This window comes from Hemitrygon akajei, chromosome 24 (genome assembly GCF_048418815.1).
Source record: "Hemitrygon akajei chromosome 24, sHemAka1.3, whole genome shotgun sequence".
Lineage (NCBI taxonomy): Eukaryota > Metazoa > Chordata > Chondrichthyes > Myliobatiformes > Dasyatidae > Hemitrygon > Hemitrygon akajei.
In genome coordinates this window covers 51,971,732-51,989,677 of record NC_133147.1, presented here as the reverse complement: position 1 = coordinate 51,989,677, position 17,946 = coordinate 51,971,732, and the positions used below count along the sequence as shown (strand labels likewise).

Below are 17,946 nucleotides of genomic sequence, written 5' to 3'. Positions count from 1 at the left end.
CTCAATGAATCAGTAAGGAGAAGTGACCTGTGCCTGCCCGTCCCCACCCCAACAATAAGAAACAGGAATTGTGGCCGTCGACACTCCGCAGTTTATTCCCGCAGTCCGCCGATTCCGGTCGGTCGCCCCCGCCGCTTCCACACATCCGTCTGCACTTCCGGCTTGGGAGGCAGCCGCACGCATGCCTCCCGAATCACCCACGAACAGCACCCCTGGGACTGGCCACCCCTGGACTCGTCGCCCGCGGACCCCCCGCCCCTAGCTAGAGCTGGCCGGTCCGAATCTGTCCATGGTCTCCAGCACCAGGCTGAGGTGGTCCAGGAAGGAGCTGACGGACACCCGGAGGATTCTGGCCTCTTCTGCCTCCCAGTGGCTGTGGAGAGAGGAGAGAGGGGAGGGTGGGTGAGGTGCGGCAGGCAGTGGGGTGCTTGATTTCGGTGAGGGAGGGAGAGGGCGAGAAATGGTGGGGGGAGAGAGAGAGAGCGCGGGAAGACGGCGGCAAGAGATGGCGGGGGAACGTGGATGGAGGGGGGGGTTGACAGGGAGCAAGGAGGGAGGCACTATTTTCACAACCCCCCCCACTGAGTGAGGGCAAGTGTAGGATGATGGGTGCTCCAAAGCATCAGGATACCCGAGCCACCTCCCCCACCTTTTCACGTGCTCTGCGAGTCACTGGCGGCAGTCCCCGTCTCTCTAGTGCCTTTCAAATCCTCAGCTGACTCTTCACAGTCACCTAAGCCCAATGGAGGTGTGCTTGCCCACTCCCCACCTTTCCTCTCACCCTCCTCCTGCTCCCTCCCTCCAAGAGGACCACAACCTCAATGGAGGCTCAATGACCCGGACAGCTATGTCGGCTGGAGTCAGAGCTTCATGCTTTGGCTCCTGGTAGGGTGACCCATGCCAAGCAGGTCAAAGGGCAGAGGTCAGTCTAAGAGTGGTCTCCTACGTTCAGGGGTTCAGCTCCAGGCTAACAACTCTGATGGGTCAAACAAAACTGTTGTGAAAACAGCAGTGAAGAACCCTTCTACATCTGAATGCGACTGTATTCAAAGAACCACAGAACATTACAGCACAGAAACAGGCCTTTTGGCTGTGCCGAACCATTTTTCTGCCTTGTCCCACTGACCTGCACCTGGCCCATATCCCTCCATACACCTCTCATCCATGCACCTGTCCAAGTTTTTAATAAATGAGTCTCCACCTGGGACTTGCATGACGGACAGTAGTGAAAACTGGGCTTAAGCTATTGACATGATGAAGAACACTGCCAGAGGCAGAGGGCCTAAACACCAGTGGCGTAACAGGCAGTCAGTAAGTAAGGGGGGGGGGGGGGGTCAGGCCAAAACTAGGCTTGCCTTCTGCTCACTGGTTGAAAACCCAATTCGGGTGGCCCTTGATTCTGTGATGGCTATCATTCTATAGATCTGTTGAGTACACCCGCAAGATAATGAATCTCAGGGTTGTAGAGGCTGACGTATATGTACTTTGATAATAAATCTACTGTGAGCTTTCTAAGTGGGGGGGGGGGGAGAGCAAGCAAGAAGTGTCTGTTATGACACTGGCGTTGAGGGCCCCAGTGAAGGTCCTCCAGCGGCCCCACGCCGCACATCCTGGCTCCGAGCCGGAGTCTTCCACGTTTCTTAAGGGGCAGATCGGGCCAGGCAACGGACGCGTGTGGAACACAGATTGTAAAGAAATAAATAAATTGGTGTTGGGGTGGGGCGGGGGAGGACATAGAAGGATGCCACTCCACGCACTCACCCCTGAAGTGTGCAGTCTTGTACGGTTAAAGTTCTGCTGATTCCCCCTTTCCTGGGCTCGGCGTCCGGGCTGAGGGATCCCAAGGCGATCTGTGCCTCCCTCGCCGACGGGAAAGGGACGCTGAGATTACTGTGGCCCCTCGCTAAGGAGTGATAACAGAAATGGAGAGGGCAACGGGGCCCTGTTCCTGTGCCCCCACCCCACACCGCTCCCGCCGTGTGCTGGAAGCTGACTGGAACCTCCTCGCCAGCGCAGAAGTAGGATGGTTGTGGAAGGGGTGGAGTCCTGATGTGGGTGACTCACCTCCTGGGCCTTCCCACCGGTCAGGAGTGTGATGTTAACATCCCTGGCTGGAGTTAGACTCTGCATTCCACATCATGACATTACCATCTCCCCGATCTACAGCTCAGGAGTGTGACAGGACAATCCCCACATGCCGTGGTCCGACAACTGTAGAGAAGGCCAACACCATCCAGCCCTCGTTTGGCATCCCATCCGTGACCCCAGACATCTCTCTTCACCACCGGCGGACAGCGTGTGTCTGCTGGGTTCATATTGTTTCCTCGCCCGGGCAACTTCGACTGCAACGCCTCCCAACCCTGGTGACTCTCCTGCTATCCCAAATCTTTAAGACCGTAAAGCACAGGAGAATCAGGCCACTCAGCCCATCGAGTCTGCTCTGCCAGTTGATCACGGCTCAGTTAAGTCACATCGCTCACCGTCACTGGGTTTGAACCCTGCAGCCCGTTTCAACAAACTGTTGTGATTAAAGGGTGTGGGATGACCCCCTATCTTGGGCAATTAGGGATGGGGAACATTTACTGGCCTTGTGGGAAGTGACTAAAAATGAAAGGAAATTTTGAAGGATTACTGGGCATTTCTGGTTTAACGTACAGAAATGATCGAGACACTCGCAACATTAGAAACTACAACTCCCAGCAGGCTGCAGCACACACACACAAGGCGCTCATGAGCTACAGCGCATGTGCTCCTGAAAGAGCCCTTAAATTACTCATTCTCGAATATCTTCCGTAACGGAGCGCATGCCCTGTAAGCAATATCCCAATTTAGAGCACATTCCGCGGGAACGTGGGTGCAGAAATGAAATCTTCATCTGGTGCTCCAAAGAGTCAGTAACAGGGCACTGTGCCACAGAGTATAGCAAATACAACTACATTGCCCAGGAGCCTCCACGCGAGGCGCATGCGCACCGCACGAAAATGCAGCTACTCCCACCATGCCGGTGTCTACCGTCTGTGTTCCCGGCGGGGTTGATCTGCCTTTACACCGCCCTAGCCCTAAGCTCCCTCATCTCCCCCGTCGTCCCAACGCACCCGGTCGAAGTCCATCAAACAAAGGATACAAGTGCAGCCGGTTGTCGCCGTTGGCAACCGCCTCCTCTCCCGCCGCCATGTTTGGGTAGGAAGTGCGGACGCGACCACTGAGCGGGAGCGGTGGGGGTGGAATGGCGTGGTGGCGGACGATACCATTGAGCGGAGGGGTGATGTTGGAACCTGTCATTGAGGAGAGGCGGGACAGAAGCCTTATTAAGGGGTGTGGGATGGGTGGGGCTTCAGATGTTCGTGGCCCCGCCCTCTTCCCCAGTGTTCAACCCCAGGGCGAACAACAGGGGTCGCCCCCTGCGGGAAATTCCAAAGTGACTTGTTAAATAAGAAATTTCAATGGCAAACACGACGAAATCTGCAGATGCTGGAAATTCAAACAACACACACAAAATGCTGGCGGAAGACAGCAGGCCAGGCAGCATCTACAAGGAGAAGCACTGTCGACGTTTCGGGCCGAGACCCTTCGTAGGGACTAGTCTGTGTTCCACCAGCATTTTGTCCGTGTTGTAAGAAATTTCAATGGTGGGTATTGACTCAGTATAAGCCTGTCGTCGTTATATGTCTAATTATCACCGCATTATAGCTGGCGTGACATTTGTTGTTTTCTGGCAACGCTACTCTGCGAATATCATATCATAATATCATAAGATTACTATAAATGACAAAGTCAATAAATATTGTGTAAAAAATAGCGAGGTCGTGTTCATGGAACTTTAAAAAATCTGGTGGCGGATGGCAGGGAAGCGCTTGCTGAATCATTGACTGTGGAGTTTCAGGTTCCTGTAAATCCCCCCCCCCCCCCCCCCGTGGTGGCAACGAGAAAAGGACTTGTATCCAGGTGGTGAGAGTTTCTAATGATGAATGCCGCCCTCTTGAAGATGGTGGGGAGAGTTCAGAGGTTCATTTTATTGTCAAAGTGAGCATGTATGATACGACTTTGATATTTGTCTACTCCAGACAGCCATTAAATTCAGAAAGACCATGGTTGTTGATGAAAGGAAACACATCAACTCCCCCCACCCCAACCGGCACGAAAAAGAAAAGAAAAAAACAACTCGCAGACCCCAATATCCCCACTCGCCTGCAGGAAAAAACAGCCACAATAACAACCAAAGTCCCCTACACGTAACGTTTTGAACCCTCACTCGCAGAAAAGAACAGGGACAGTGGCACCAAATTCCCCCAACACTGCCTGTTACACACAAAAGTTAACAGGTCAGCCCCCCCCCGCCAATCGGCCACAAGAAAGAAACACCGAAAAACTGAAGGAAACCCTTCATCTCTCTCCTAAACAGATATACTGTTTTGGATACTGTTGGGGGAGATGTCTCATCAGGGGAAGGCAGCAGCAGCCGAGTTCATGGCACCATGGGTGGCTCTGCGGCACAGGAGGGAAGGAAAAGGAGTGGGAGAGCTATAGTGATAGGGGATTGGATTGTAAGGGGAACAGATAGGCGTTTCTGCGGCCGCAAACGAGACTCCAGGTGGGTATGTTGCCTCCCTGGTGCAAGGGTCAAGGATGACTCTGAGCGGCTGCAGGACATTCTGGAGTGGGAGGGTGAACAGCCAGTGGTCGTGGTGCACATAGGTACCAAGGATATAGGTAAAAAACGGGATGAGGTCCTACAAGGTGAATTTAGGGAGTTAGGAGATAAACTAAAAAGTAGGACCACAAAGGTAATAATCTCTGGATTACTACCAGTGCCACGTGCTGGTCAGAGTAGAAATAGGAGGATATTTCAGATGAATACGTGGCTTGATAAATGGTGCAAGGGAGAGGGATTCAAATTTCTGGGGCATTGGAACCAGTTCTGGGGGAGGTGGGACCGGTATAAACAGGACGGTCTGCACCTGGGCTGGACTGGAACCAATGTCCTAGGGGGAGTGTTTGCTACTGCTGTTCAGGAGGCTTTAAACTAATGTGGCAAGGGGATGGGAACAAGTGCAGAGAGACAGAGGGGTGTAAAATGAGGGTAGAAGCAAAAAGTAGTAAGGTGAAAAGTAAAAGTGGCAGGCAGGCAAATCCAGGGCAAAAAGCAAAAGCAGCCACTTTTCAACATAATTGTATAAGGGCTAAGAGTGTTGTAAAAACAAGTCTGAAGGCTTTGTGTGTCAATGCGAGGAGCATTCGTAACAAGGTGGATGAATTGAATGTGTGGATAGTTATTAATGAATATGATATAGTTGGGATCACAGAGACATGGCTCCAGGGTGACCAAGGATGGGAGCTCAACATCCAGGGATATTCAATGTTCAGGAGGGATAGACAGGAAAGAAAAGGAGGTGGGGTAGCATTGCTGGTTAGAGAGGAGATTAACGCAATAGAAAGGAAGGACATTAGTCCGGAGGATGTGAAATCGATATGGGTAGAGCTGCATAACACTAAGGGGCAGAAAACGCTGGTGGGAGTTGTGTACAGGCCACCTAACAGTAGTAGTGAAGTTGGGGATGGCATTAAACAGGAAATTAGAAATGCGTGCAATAAAGGAACAGTAGTTATAATGGGTGACTTCAATCTACATATAGATTGGGTGAACCAAATTGGTAAGGGTGCTGAGGAAGAGGATTTCTTGGAATGTATGCGGGATGGTTTTCTGAACCAACATGTCGAGGTACCAACTAGAGAGCAGGCCATTCTAGATTGGGTATTGAGCAATGAGGAAGGGTCAGTTAGCAATCTTGTCGTACGAGGCCCCTTGGGTAAGAGTGACCATAATATGGTGGAATTCTTCATTAAGATGGAGGGTGACATAGTTAATTCAGAAACAAAGGTTCTGAACTTAGAGAACGGTAACTTTGAAGGTATGAGACGTGAATTAGCTAATATAGACTGGCAAATGATACTTAAAGGGTTGACGGTGGATATGCAATGGCAAGCATTTAAAGATCGCATGGATGAACTACAACAATTGTTTATCCCAGTTTGGCAAAAGAATAAACCAGGGAAGGTAGTGCACCCGTGGCTGACAAGGGAAATTAGGGATAGTATCAAGTCCAAAGAAAAAACATACAAATTAGCAAAAAAAAAGAGACACACCTGAGGACTGGGAGAAATTCAGAGACCAGCAGAGGAGGACAAAGGGCTTAATTAGGAAAGGGAAAAAAGATGATGAAAGAAAGCTGGCAGGGAACATAAAAACTGAATGTAAAAGCTTTTATAGATACGTGAAAAGAAAAAAAAGATTGGTCAAGCCAAATATAGGTCCTTTACAGTCAGAAACAGGTGAATTGATCATAGGGAACAAAGACATGGCAGACCAATTGAATAACTACTTTGGTTCTGTCTTCACTAAGGAGGACATAAATAATCTTCCCTAAATAGTAAGGGACCGAGGGTCTAGTGAGATGCAGGAGCTGAGGGAAATACATGTTAGTAGGGAAGTGGTGTTAGGTAAATTGAAGGGATTAAAGGCAGATAAATCCCCAGGGCCAGATGGTCTGCATCCCAAAGTGCTTACGGAAGTAGCCCAAGAAATAGGGGATGCATTAGTGTTAATTTTTCAAAACTCCTTAGATTCTGGATTAGTTCCTGAGGATTGGAGGGTGGCTAATGTAACCCCACTTTTTAAAAAAGGAGGGAGAGAGAAACCGGGGAATTATAGACCGGTTGGTCTGACATCGGTGGTGGGGAAAATGCTAGAGTCGGTTATCAAAGAAGTGATAACAGCACATTTGGAAAGAAGTGAAATCATCGGACAAAGTCAGCATGGATTTGTGAAAGGAAAATCATGTCTGACGAATCATAGAATTTTTTTGAAGATATAACTAGTAGAGTGGATCGGGGAGAGCCAGTGGATGTGGTATATTTAGATTTTCAAAAGGCTTTTGACAAGGTCTCACATAGGAGATTACTGTGCAAACTTAAAGCACACGGTATTGGGGGTATGGTATTGATGTTGATAGAGAATTGGTTGACAGACAGGGAGCAAAGAGTGGGAGTAAACGGGATCTTTTCAGAATGGCAGGCAGTAACTAGTGGGGTACTGCAAGGCTCAGTGCTGGACCCCAGTTGTTTACAAAATATATTACTGATTTAGACGAGGGAATTAAATGCAGCATCTCCAAGTTTGCGGATGACACGAAGCTGGGCGGCGGTGTTAGCTGTGAGGAGGATGTTAAGAGGATGCAGGGTGACTTGGATAAGTTAGGTGAGTGGGCAAGTTCGTGGCAGATGCAATTTAATGTGGATAAATGTGAGGTTATCCACTTTGGTTGCAAGAACAGGAAAACAGATTATTATCTGAACGGTGGCTGATTAGGAAAAGGGGAAGTGCAACGAGACCCGGGTGTCATTGTACACCAGTCATTGAAGGTGGGCATGCAGGTACAGCAGGCAGAGAAAAAGACAAATGGTATGTTGGCATTCATAGCAAAAGGATTTCAGTACAGGAGCAAGGAGGTTCAACTGCAGTTGTACAAGGCCTTGGTGAGACCGCACCTCGAGTATTGTGTGCAGTTTTGTTCCCCTAATCTGAGGAAAGACATTCTTGCCATAGAGGGAGTACAAAGAAGGTTCACTAGATTGATTCCTGGGATGGCAGGACTTTCATATGAAGAAAGATTGGATCGACTAGGCTTATACTCACTGGAATTTAGAAGATTGAGGGGGGATCTTATTGAAACGTATAAAATTCTGAAGTGATTGGAAAGGCTAGATGCAGGAAGGTTGTTTCCGGTGGTGGGGAAGTCCAGAACGAAGGGTCACAGTTTAAGGATAAAGGGGAAGCCTTTTAGGACCGAGATGAGGAAAAACTTCGCACAGAGAGTGGTGAATCTGTGGAATTCTCTGCCACAGGAAACAGTTGAGGCCGGTTCATTGGCTATATTTAAGAAGGAGTTAGATATGGCCCTTGTGGCTAAAGGGATCAGGGGGTATGGAGAGAAAAGCAGGTACAAGGTTCTGAGTTGGATGATCAGCCATGATCATACTGAATGGCGGTGCAGGCTCGAAGGTCCGAATGGTCTACTCCTGCACCTATTTTCTATGTTTCTATGTTTCTAAACCATTACAAAATACAGTCCAATTCTCACATTAATATTGGAATATGGAAAAGGGAAATTTAGCCGACTGTAGGTACTTGGTAAGTTCTCCAAGATGTTTGGGACAACCTACCAGCCAATTGTCTTTTTATAAAACTCCACGACAGTGGAAGTAAGAGAAGTGATGGAGCATTACAGGCAGAGGGTGGCAACACCAAATATTGATCTGATTTTGTTTATCTTTTACTATTTACTGTTCTTTATAGTATTAGTTTGATATTTAGAAACTTTACAATTCATTAGGCCACTTTATTAGATAAAGCTGTATACCTGCTCGTTAATGCAAAGATCTAATCAGCCAATCATATTGCAGCACCGTAATGCATAAAAACATGCAGACATGGTCAAGAGATTCGGTTGTTATTCAGACCAAACATCAGAATGGGAAAGGAACTAAGTGACTCTGATCGGTCACGCCAGACAGATTGTTTTGTATATTTCAGAAACTGCTGATTTCCTTTTCCAATATTTTTATTAGTTTCTACATAGAAGAATACAGAGTACAGGAAAGTGTATATAAAAGATCAAAAAAGATGTTAAAAACTACCAATTTCATTATATCTGTTCATAATAACAATCTTATTATAGACAATAGACAATAGACAATAGGTGCAGAAGTAGACCATTCGGCCCTTCGAGCCTACACCGCCATTTTGAGATCATGGCTGATCAATTACTATCAATACCCAGTTCCTGCCTTGTCCCCATATCCCTTGATTCCCCTATCCATAAGATACCTATCTAGCTCCTTCTTGAAAGCATCCAGAGAATTGGCCTCCACTACCTTCCGAGGCAGTGCATTCCAGACCCCCACAACTCTCTGGGAGAATAAGTTTTTCCTTAACTCTGTCCTAAATGACCTACCCCTTATTCTCAAACCATGCCCCCTGGTACTGGACTCTCCCAGCATCTGGAACATATTTCCTGCCTCTATCTTGTCCAATCCCTTAATAATCATATGTTTCAATCAGATCCCCTCTCAATCTCCTTAATTCCAGCGTGTACAAGCCCAGTCTCTCTAACCTCTCTGCGTAAGACAGTCCAGGCATCCCAGGAATTAAACTCGTGAATCTACGCTGCACTTCCTCTACAGCCAGGATGTCCTTCCTTAACCCTGGAGACCAAAACTGTACACAATACTCCAGGTGTGGTCTCACCAGGGCTCTGTACAAATGCAAGAGGATTTCCTTGCTCTTGTATTCAATTCCCTTTGTAATAAAGGCCAACATTCTATTAGCCTTCTTCACTGCCTGCTGCACTTGCTCATTCACCTTCAGTGACTAATGAACAAGGACTCCTAGATCTCTTTGTATTACTCCCTTACCCAACTCTATACCGTTCAGATAATAATCTGCCTTCCTGTTCTTTCTCCCAAAGTGGATAACCTCACACTTATTCACATTAAACGCCATCTGCCAAGCATCTGCCCACTCACCCAGCCTATCCAAGTCACCCTGAATTCTCCTAACATCCTCATCACATGTCACACTGCCACCCAGCTTAGTATCATCAGCAAATTAGCTGATGTTATTTTCTATGCCTTCATCCAAATTGTTAACGTAAATGGTAAACAGCTGTTTACCCGTATTCATGTAAGTTAATCAATAGTTATATTGAAATATACTAATCTATTACCAAAAAAGAGACTAACTCCTACCAAGACCGAAGCTGTTTATTAAGGAAAGAAAGTAAAATACTTTCTTATATAATTAAAAATTAATAATAGACAACATCTGAGTTCAAAACAACGAATTGAAGGTTTTGAAAATGATTCAGAAAAGGTCCCCACAGTGTTTGAAAGTCTTGACGAGATTCAGAAATTGAACAACGAATCTTCTCTAAATCTAAACAGGACATAAGGTCACATAAACATTGAGGATGAGTAGGAGGAAGAACATTTTTCCATTTAAACAAAAGCGCCATCCGGACTATAAGAGAACTAAATGGCAAAATATGTAAATCAGACGCCTTCAGCTTAATTTCTTGTCCTGCAACAATACCGAATAGGGCCGTCAGAGGGTTAGGCTTAAAATTGACTTTAAAAAGTAAGGAAAAAATTTGAAAAACTTCCTTCCAATATCTTTCAAGATTCGGAGAAGTCCAAAACATATGAGTGAATGAAGCTTCTCCATTATTACATCTGTCACAGTAGGGAGATATATCCGAATAAAAACGAGATGGCTTATCCTTAGTCACATGAGCTCTATCTACCACCTTAAATTGTCTGAGGGAATGACGAGCACGTAGCGATGAAGTATTAGCTAGTTTAAAAATTTCATTCCAAGTTTCCTCAGATATCGTTGTCAGTAGATCTTGTTCCCAGAGATTCTTAATTTTGTCTAAAGGAACATTCCTCGTTTCCAGTAACACACCATAAATATTAGACATAGAACCATTATGAAAAGTTGTCAAACTAAAAATTATGTCCAGTAAGTTCTTATCTGAGCTTATAGGGAATGTACATAATTGAGATTTTAAACTGTCTCTGATTTGGAAATATTTTAAAAAGAGAATTTTGGGTAAGCTACAAAGTATATTTAGCTGACAATTGCTCAAATGAAAAATGGTTTCCTCCAACAAACAGATCTCAAAAATATTTAATACCCAACCTGTCCCATTCTTTAATCAGTCTAAATCAGTCTAAGTCTTAACTAAATCAGTCATGGAGGGTTTGAAAAATTTGAATAGTTGGGACTTGAATGGGAAAATCTCAATAAACCAAAGTGTTTTCTAAATTGTATCCAGATCCTCAGAGATTGTTTAACTATTAAATTATCAGTTTCCTTACAAATAAAAGAAGTGAGGATCCAAGAAGAGAAATAATAGGAAATTTATTAACAGAGTTAGCTTCTAAAGAGACCCATACCGGACAATCTACACGATTAATATAATACAGACAAAACGTAAAATATCGAATATTAACTGCCCAGTAATTAAACCTAAAATTAGGTAAGGCTAAACCTCTAGACTTTTTAGATTTTTGAAGATGAATTTTATTTAAATGTGGAGGTTTATGTTTCCATATATTGGAGGATAAAATAGAATCAAGAGAGTCAAAAAAGGATTTAGGAGTAAAAACGGGTAAATCCTGAAAAAAGATATATAAATTTAGGTAGAATATTCATTTTAGTAGAATTAATTCGTCCAATCAACGATATTGAAAAGGTGACTGTTGTAGCAGAGTTTTAACACTTTATTTAAAATAAAAGACAGAGACTCTCTGGGCTCAGTTCGCAGCGAGAACCTTTATTGTCGTGATGGTCACGGAAAGCCAACCCTCACGGTGGAGAAACTGACTCTGACCCGATGCATATACATGTTGACCTTTTATACAGAAAGATGAAACAGTCTGACGTACAAGAAAGTGATAATATCGTATGTCATGTCTAGTCTGCGGTTAACAATTAAGCTATTTATGTTGCAGTTCTCGTAAGAACATTGCTCTGCAGAAGTAAGGTGTTAACACCTCTGACAAACTCCTAGCTCCTAGCAGCAAGCAAAGAAAATTCTGCAAATGCTTCCTTACAACTTTAAAATAGAGATTAGTATTAATTGATACCAAATTTTTGAAAGGAAATAATTCACTCCTACGTAGGTTCAATTTATACCCTGAAAACTGGCTAAAACGGGTGAGTAAAAAAAGTAGGCAAGGTAACGACGTCTCAGCATTGGAGATAAACACAATATATCATCAGCATAAAGCGAAATTTTGTGAGTAATACCTCTCCTTAAAATACCGCAGATATCATTAGATTCTCGAAAAGCAATGGCAAGGGTTTCTAAACCTAGATCAAGGAGCAAAGGACTCAATGGACAGCCTTGTCTAGTTCTGCAATGAAGTTTAAATGGTTTGGAATTTTGAAAATTAGTAAGAATCCGAGCAGAAGGAGATAGATAAAGTAATTGAATCCATTGAATAAAATATGGCCCAAAATTAAAATTTTCTAAGGTTGTAAATAATTAATTCCATTCAACCCAATCAAAGGCCTTCTCAGCATCTAAGAATATCACACTTAACCTATATCTCCTGGGAGGGAGAGTAAATAACATTTAATACACGGTGTATATTAAAATCAGAATGTCGGTTTTTAATAACTCCAGTCTGATCATCAGAAATAATAGAAGGTGGAATGTTTTCAATCCTACGAGCCAGAACTTTAGAAAGGATTTTAGTATGAACATTGAGGAATGAAACTGGCCTATATGAAGAGCATTCAGTTGGGTCCTTGTTCTTCTTTAGGATAAGAAAAATAGAGGCTTCATAGAAAGATTGAGGCAAGCTACCCAATTTGAAAGAATCCAAAACGACTAAGAGTAACTGCGGTATAATTAATGAAGAAAAAGCCTTATAAAATTCTCCAGAAAATTTATCTGGATCCGGAGCCTTCCCCGAGTGTAATGAATGTATAGCCTCGGCAATTTCCTCATAAGAAATGGGTTGATCTATATGTTTACAATTATCTGCAAAAAGTACAGGGATATTTAATTGATCTAGAAAATTATTCATTACAGTATTATCTTTAGGGTAATCGGAACTATAAAGTTTAGAATAGCATTCTTTAAAGGTATCATTTATTTCAGAGTGATCAGTTGTCCTATCACCATTAGGTTTGTAAATTTCTTTAATTTGTCGTTTAACTACAGAAGTTTTTAATTGTTTGGCTAATACTTTGCCTGATTTATCTCCGTGATTATAAATTTGAGTTCTATCTTTAAGAAGTTGAGTTTCAATTGGATATGTTAACAAAAGATCATATTTAGTTTAAACTTCAGCACGTCTTTTATATAAAACAGGATCTGGAACTATAGCATATTCTTGATCTAATTGTTTCAATTGGTTGGCTAATTCAATTCTTTCTTTATTAGCTTTATTCTTAACACTCGCAGTAGGAGAAATTATTTGTCCTCTAATATAGGCGTTGGGAGTATCCCATACAATAAGATTAGAAGTATCTTCCTTTTTTATTCTCTTCAAAAAACAAAATAATATGCCTCTTTAGAAATTTTAAAAATTCATTATCAGACAACAAAGCTGTATTAATACGCCAAAATTTGTTTGCTTGAGGACGACCAAGGAGATTTAAAGATAGAAATACAGGAACATGATCTGAAACAGCATTCTCTTCATATTCACAGGAACGAACTGATGAAATCATTTGACTATCAATAAAAAGTAATCAATCCTGGAATATGTATGATTAACATGGGGAAAAAACAAGTACTCCCAATCTAAAGGATGTAAGAAACGCCAAATATCAACAATACCACATTTCAATAAAAAAGATTGAATAAACAAAGCTGATTTATTAAGAGACGCTGGTTTAGAAGATGATCGGTCTAAACTTGGGTCTAGCCAGCAGTTAAAATCTCCTCCCATCACCAAAGAATAAAGACTCAGATCTGGTAAAAACGAAAAAAAAACGCTCAAAGTGTCCTGGATCATCTACTTTTGGGGCATACACATTGGCAATACTATTAATTTATTACTTAGTTTTCCTGAAACGATAACAAAACGTCCAATCGTATCAGACACTACTTTATATTGGACAAAGGAAAGTGTATTATCTATAATAATCAAAACTCCCCTCGATTTGGCCTGAAAAGACGAATGAAAACAAAGACCGTTCCAACGGCTAAAAAAACGTAGATGATCACATTTGCGTATGTGAGTTTCTTGTTAAAAAATAATAGGGTCCTTAAATTTCCTAATATAGGCAAAAATCCTATTACGTTTAACAGGGTGATTTAACCCTCTCACGTTAAATCTGATTAAATTAATGGTTCGGTCCATTTTTAATATTATTTAAAGGAAGGGTTAAAATGTAAGTTAAACCAATCCATAAACCTTGAGAAATGGTAACCAATGAACAAGTTAGCTAAAAAAAAATCGAAAACAGCTTCTGAGAGAAAAAAAACATACCCACGCCCACCTCCCAAAGAAAGAAGACCAACCAATAGAAAGCCAGCATCTACAACTACGGACAATCCCCCCCCCCCAAAAAAAAACCTAGTGATCGCTCCAATTAGTTTCAAGATTGTTTATATTCCAACCTTGACTAAAGGATATCCAAACAAGAAATTCAATTCTCGTATATCAAAACTACAGTATTAAAAAATACAAAAGGAAATTAGTTACAAAGGTTTACCAAAAGTAAAAGATACAATTATTCATACAGAAAGACATTGAACATTTAATCTTATATCTTCATGGAAAAACAGGCTAAGCAGTTAGCTTTCAAATTTTAAAAAATGTTTATGCTTCAGTTTTCAAATGAAACAATTCGAAGGATCCATTTTTAATGAGATTTTCAGTCAAGAGACGGGTTAAAACCCTTGTTAAAAAATTCCAGCAAAGCTTGTTTAAACTAAGCACGTTCCTGCATAAACTCAAGCAAATCGTCTTCGAGAATCTTAATATTCCACCCTATAACGAATCATGCCCCTACAACGGCATTTGTGAATTAGAAGTTTCTTATTTAATTTTGTGTCTTCATGTAAGGACAAACTAAACAGCTAACCTTCGGATTAAAAAAAAAACCTTTGTGCTTCAGCAGTCGAACAAAACGATTCCAAAGATCCATTTTTAAGTGTGATTCTGAGTCGAGCTGGGTAGCGAAGGGAACCCTTGTTAAAAAACTCGGACATAACCTCATAACCTCTTTTGGGTAATCTGCAACAAATCTAATCTTGCAATCATGCCTCTTCGACGAGATTCGTGTATTAATTAACTGTATTAACAGTTCATTTGTTTTAAATTCATGAAAACGGAATATTGCTAATCTTGGGCTATCTCTGTTAAGAGTTCTAAACACGGGATACCTGTGAACTTGATCAATCATAGGCAAAGACGTCAACATCTCCGGAAATAATTCTTGTAGAAAGTTTGCAAAGAATTCCATAGAATGATAACTTTCGGTTAACTCTTCGAGACCCAGAACCCGTAAGTTGTTCCTTCTACTTCCATTTTCTATGTTGACAATCTTCTGTCTTAGCTTTCGTTGGACTTGGATTGCTTCATTATTTTTATGCGTTTATCGTGTTCATTAACAGTTTGTTGAATAGAATTCAGTTTACCATCTATTAGTTTAAATTCACAGCTGAATTGTTGAAACTTCTCAGAGGCTTCTCGTTTATGCTTTGCAGTAAATCCACAATAGAATCCAAAGAAGCAGGGGATCATCCTTTTTAGTACCTCTGTCAGTCCTTGTAGCCATAATGAAAAAATATCACACTTAAAAAAGAAATTTCAAGACAGGTTGGTAGTAGGAAGATAACTAGAGTTGGAGCATCGACAGATTGCTGTTACTCCATCAGCCACCACCAGGAAATCAGAAACTGCTGATTTAATGGGATTCTCACGCACGACAGTCTGTTTAGAGTTCACCGAGAAGGGTGAGATAAAAACCATCCTGTTCTGTGGGTGAAAATGACTTGTAGGGTGAGAGGTTATAGGAACATGGAGACTACTTGGTGAAAGAGGTGTAGACAGTTCTGGTCATCCATTGCAGGAAAGATGTCGAGGCTTTGCAGAGGGTGTAGAGGAGATATACCAGAATGCTGCCGGTATTAGAGAGCATCGTCTACTACGAGAGGTTGAATACACTTGGGTTATTTTCACTGGGGTGGCGGGATGACGTTTAGAAGATAAAGAAAGGCGTCGATATTCAGCGTGTTTCCCCAGGGTTGTAATGTCTGATACCAGAGGACGTCCATTTAAAGTCATTCCGTCATTCCGAAGGAGATACAAAGCCCGGGTTAAATGCACAGACAGTGGTGTGTGTCTGGCACACGCTGCCCGGAATGGTGGTAAGTGTAGATAGGTTAGAGACCTTTAAGAGATGATTAGACAGGCAGAATCAGCATAAAGGAAGGATATCTCCATTCTGTAGGCGGAGGGTATTTGGTTAATTGGCCATTTATTGAATTGGTACGGTACATTGTTGAGCAAGTGGTCTATGTTCTATGTTCTGAGAGATTAAAATAAGAGTGTAGCAAAGCCTCCACTGCCGACCATAACTGCATCCGACTGTCCACTGTGTCTGTAGTCAGGGGATATCGGTCGAATGTCTGGCCGCGAGGAACTCCCTCAGACATTCGTATTTAAGGAGAGGTTGGGGGTCTGAGTCTGGGTCTCCAATTCTGGCCTCTGCTCGGCAAAGGCCAGACGGAGCGAGGCGAGGAGGGAGCTCTTGAAGACCTGGTGGAATTCACGGCCAGCGAAGACATAGAGAAGGGGGTTGAGAGCGCTGTTGAAGGAGGCCAGGGCGACAGTGAATAATGACCAGCCCTGGGAAATCGGTGTGGTGAAGGCATATAGGAGGTCGCACACAGCGTTGGGGATCCAACAGATCATAAAGGTCACGACCACGGTGAAGATCAGGCGGATAGGCTTCTTAGATTTGGCGAACCTGTTCCCTTGCAGCCTACTGCCAACCAGGGAGTAGCTGGTGATCATAATGAGAAGGGGGAGGCCGAAGATGAAAACAACCCAAACTGGCTCCAAGACGGTCAATTCCTTCTTCCAATCCGGAAGCAGGAGGACGGGCAGGTACATGACGAAGGCTAGGATCCAGACTGCAAAGCAGGCCGCACGAGCCCATGTGAGGCCCAGATGATGCTGGAACCACGTAGGCCGAGTAATAGCCAGGCAGCGGCAGATGCTGATCAGGCATAACAGATATATGCTGGCGGATGCGTTGAGGAACGTCAACGTTCCAATAAACTTCATGGAAAAGTAGGCGTTGTACCCAGCGTAGATCAGGAAGATGTTAGCCATTCTGAAGGGAAGAGTGAGGCAATAGATCAGGTCAGCCAGAGCGAGGTTCAGGAAACACACCGTGTGTACCTTACTCTTCATCTTGAAGCCCGTCACCCAGATGACTGCGCCGTTGCCCGGGACGCCCAGTAGGACGGTGAGGGTGAAGATGACCATTGACACGACGGAAGGTGCTCCCCACTCCATTCTGTTTCCATCGGCCGTGGAATTGTGAGAGGAGAGATTCCCAGCGAGCGTCGAACTAGTCACTCCTTCGGAGAACGACATTGTCGGATCTGGTGGAGGAGATATCGTGGAAGTGAGAGGGGTGCAGAATGGAGAGGCGGCGAATTCAGGAGGAGGGGCGAGAGCGAAGAGGGAAGGAGAGGAAGGGGAGCAGAGATGGGATGTAACACGGAACAGAAACCTGACACACACAACGGCAGTGAGGCCGGCGGAAGTCTGCTGCAACGCAGGGACCTCAGTGGTCTCGCATTCCAGGCCAGTTAACCCTGACCGGCATCTCCCCGATCTGTCAACGACCATGTGATGTATGGCCGTACATTAGTTACCCCACGTTAGACAAGTCACGCGCGGTCGATCTCCATTAAGGGAATGTACTATAATGACCGTTATATGGGTCCTGGATCGGCCTCTACAGCCAGCCGAGGACCCACGGATGACAATCCCTTAGAAGAACATTCTACTGGACTTGATTGATCAATCTACTACCAGTACTAATTCTTGCTCCCGTGACCGTGCGGGCTTCCCGCGGGTATTTCGCTTCCCTCCCACATTCCAAAAACGCTCTGGCTCTTAGGTTAATTGACCTTCGTGAAATTTCCTGTGTTTAACTAGGTGGTTTGCTGGGCAGTGCGGCTCGTTGGGCCGGAATTGCCTATTACTAGACAGTGATTTATTAACTTGATGCATTGCACTGTCACCAAAAGAGCAACACATTAAAGGCATACTGTATGTGAGTGACGATAAACCTGATTCTGATATTGGTCTTTGTTGTAGACTGAGTCTGGTAACGGGGCTGGG

At 43.7% G+C, this 17,946-nt stretch overlaps 2 protein-coding genes across 2 annotated transcripts; both read right to left on the bottom strand.

Annotated features, from left to right (window-relative positions):
- Positions 1-68: 68 nt before the first annotated feature.
- LOC140716065 (L antigen family member 3-like) lies at positions 69-3,254 on the bottom strand. The gene is made up of 3 exons (XM_073028752.1): positions 3,125-3,254; positions 1,762-1,890; positions 69-373 (listed from the first exon to the last, which is right to left on the bottom strand). Exons 1-3 carry the CDS (start codon positions 3,172-3,174, stop codon positions 259-261), a joined length of 294 nt encoding a protein of 97 aa, XP_072884853.1. The 5' UTR covers positions 3,175-3,254; the 3' UTR covers positions 69-258.
- A 12,979-nt stretch (positions 3,255-16,233) lies between these two features.
- LOC140715728 (C3a anaphylatoxin chemotactic receptor-like) lies at positions 16,234-17,190 on the bottom strand. The gene has a single exon (XM_073028100.1). It carries the CDS (start codon positions 17,188-17,190, stop codon positions 16,234-16,236), a length of 957 nt encoding a protein of 318 aa, XP_072884201.1.
- Positions 17,191-17,946: the final 756 nt, after the last annotated feature.

What these genes read in the sequence shown, in the direction of transcription:
- LOC140716065 (XM_073028752.1), bottom strand. Translation starts at nt 3,174, where the DNA reads ATGGCGGCGGGAGAGGAGGCGGTTGCCAACGGCGACAACCGGCTGCAC. An exon ending in GGCGACAACCGGCTGCACTT is followed by an intron (nt 1,891 to 3,124) that starts GTATCCTTTGTT and finishes GAGGGGCCACAG; the next exon opens with TAATCTCAGCGTCCCTTTCC. An exon ending in CAAGACTGCACACTTCAGGG is followed by an intron (nt 374 to 1,761) that starts GTGAGTGCGTGG and finishes CTCTCTCCACAG; the next exon opens with CCACTGGGAGGCAGAAGAGG.
- LOC140715728 (XM_073028100.1), bottom strand. Translation starts at nt 17,190, where the DNA reads ATGTCGTTCTCCGAAGGAGTGACTAGTTCGACGCTCGCTGGGAATCTC.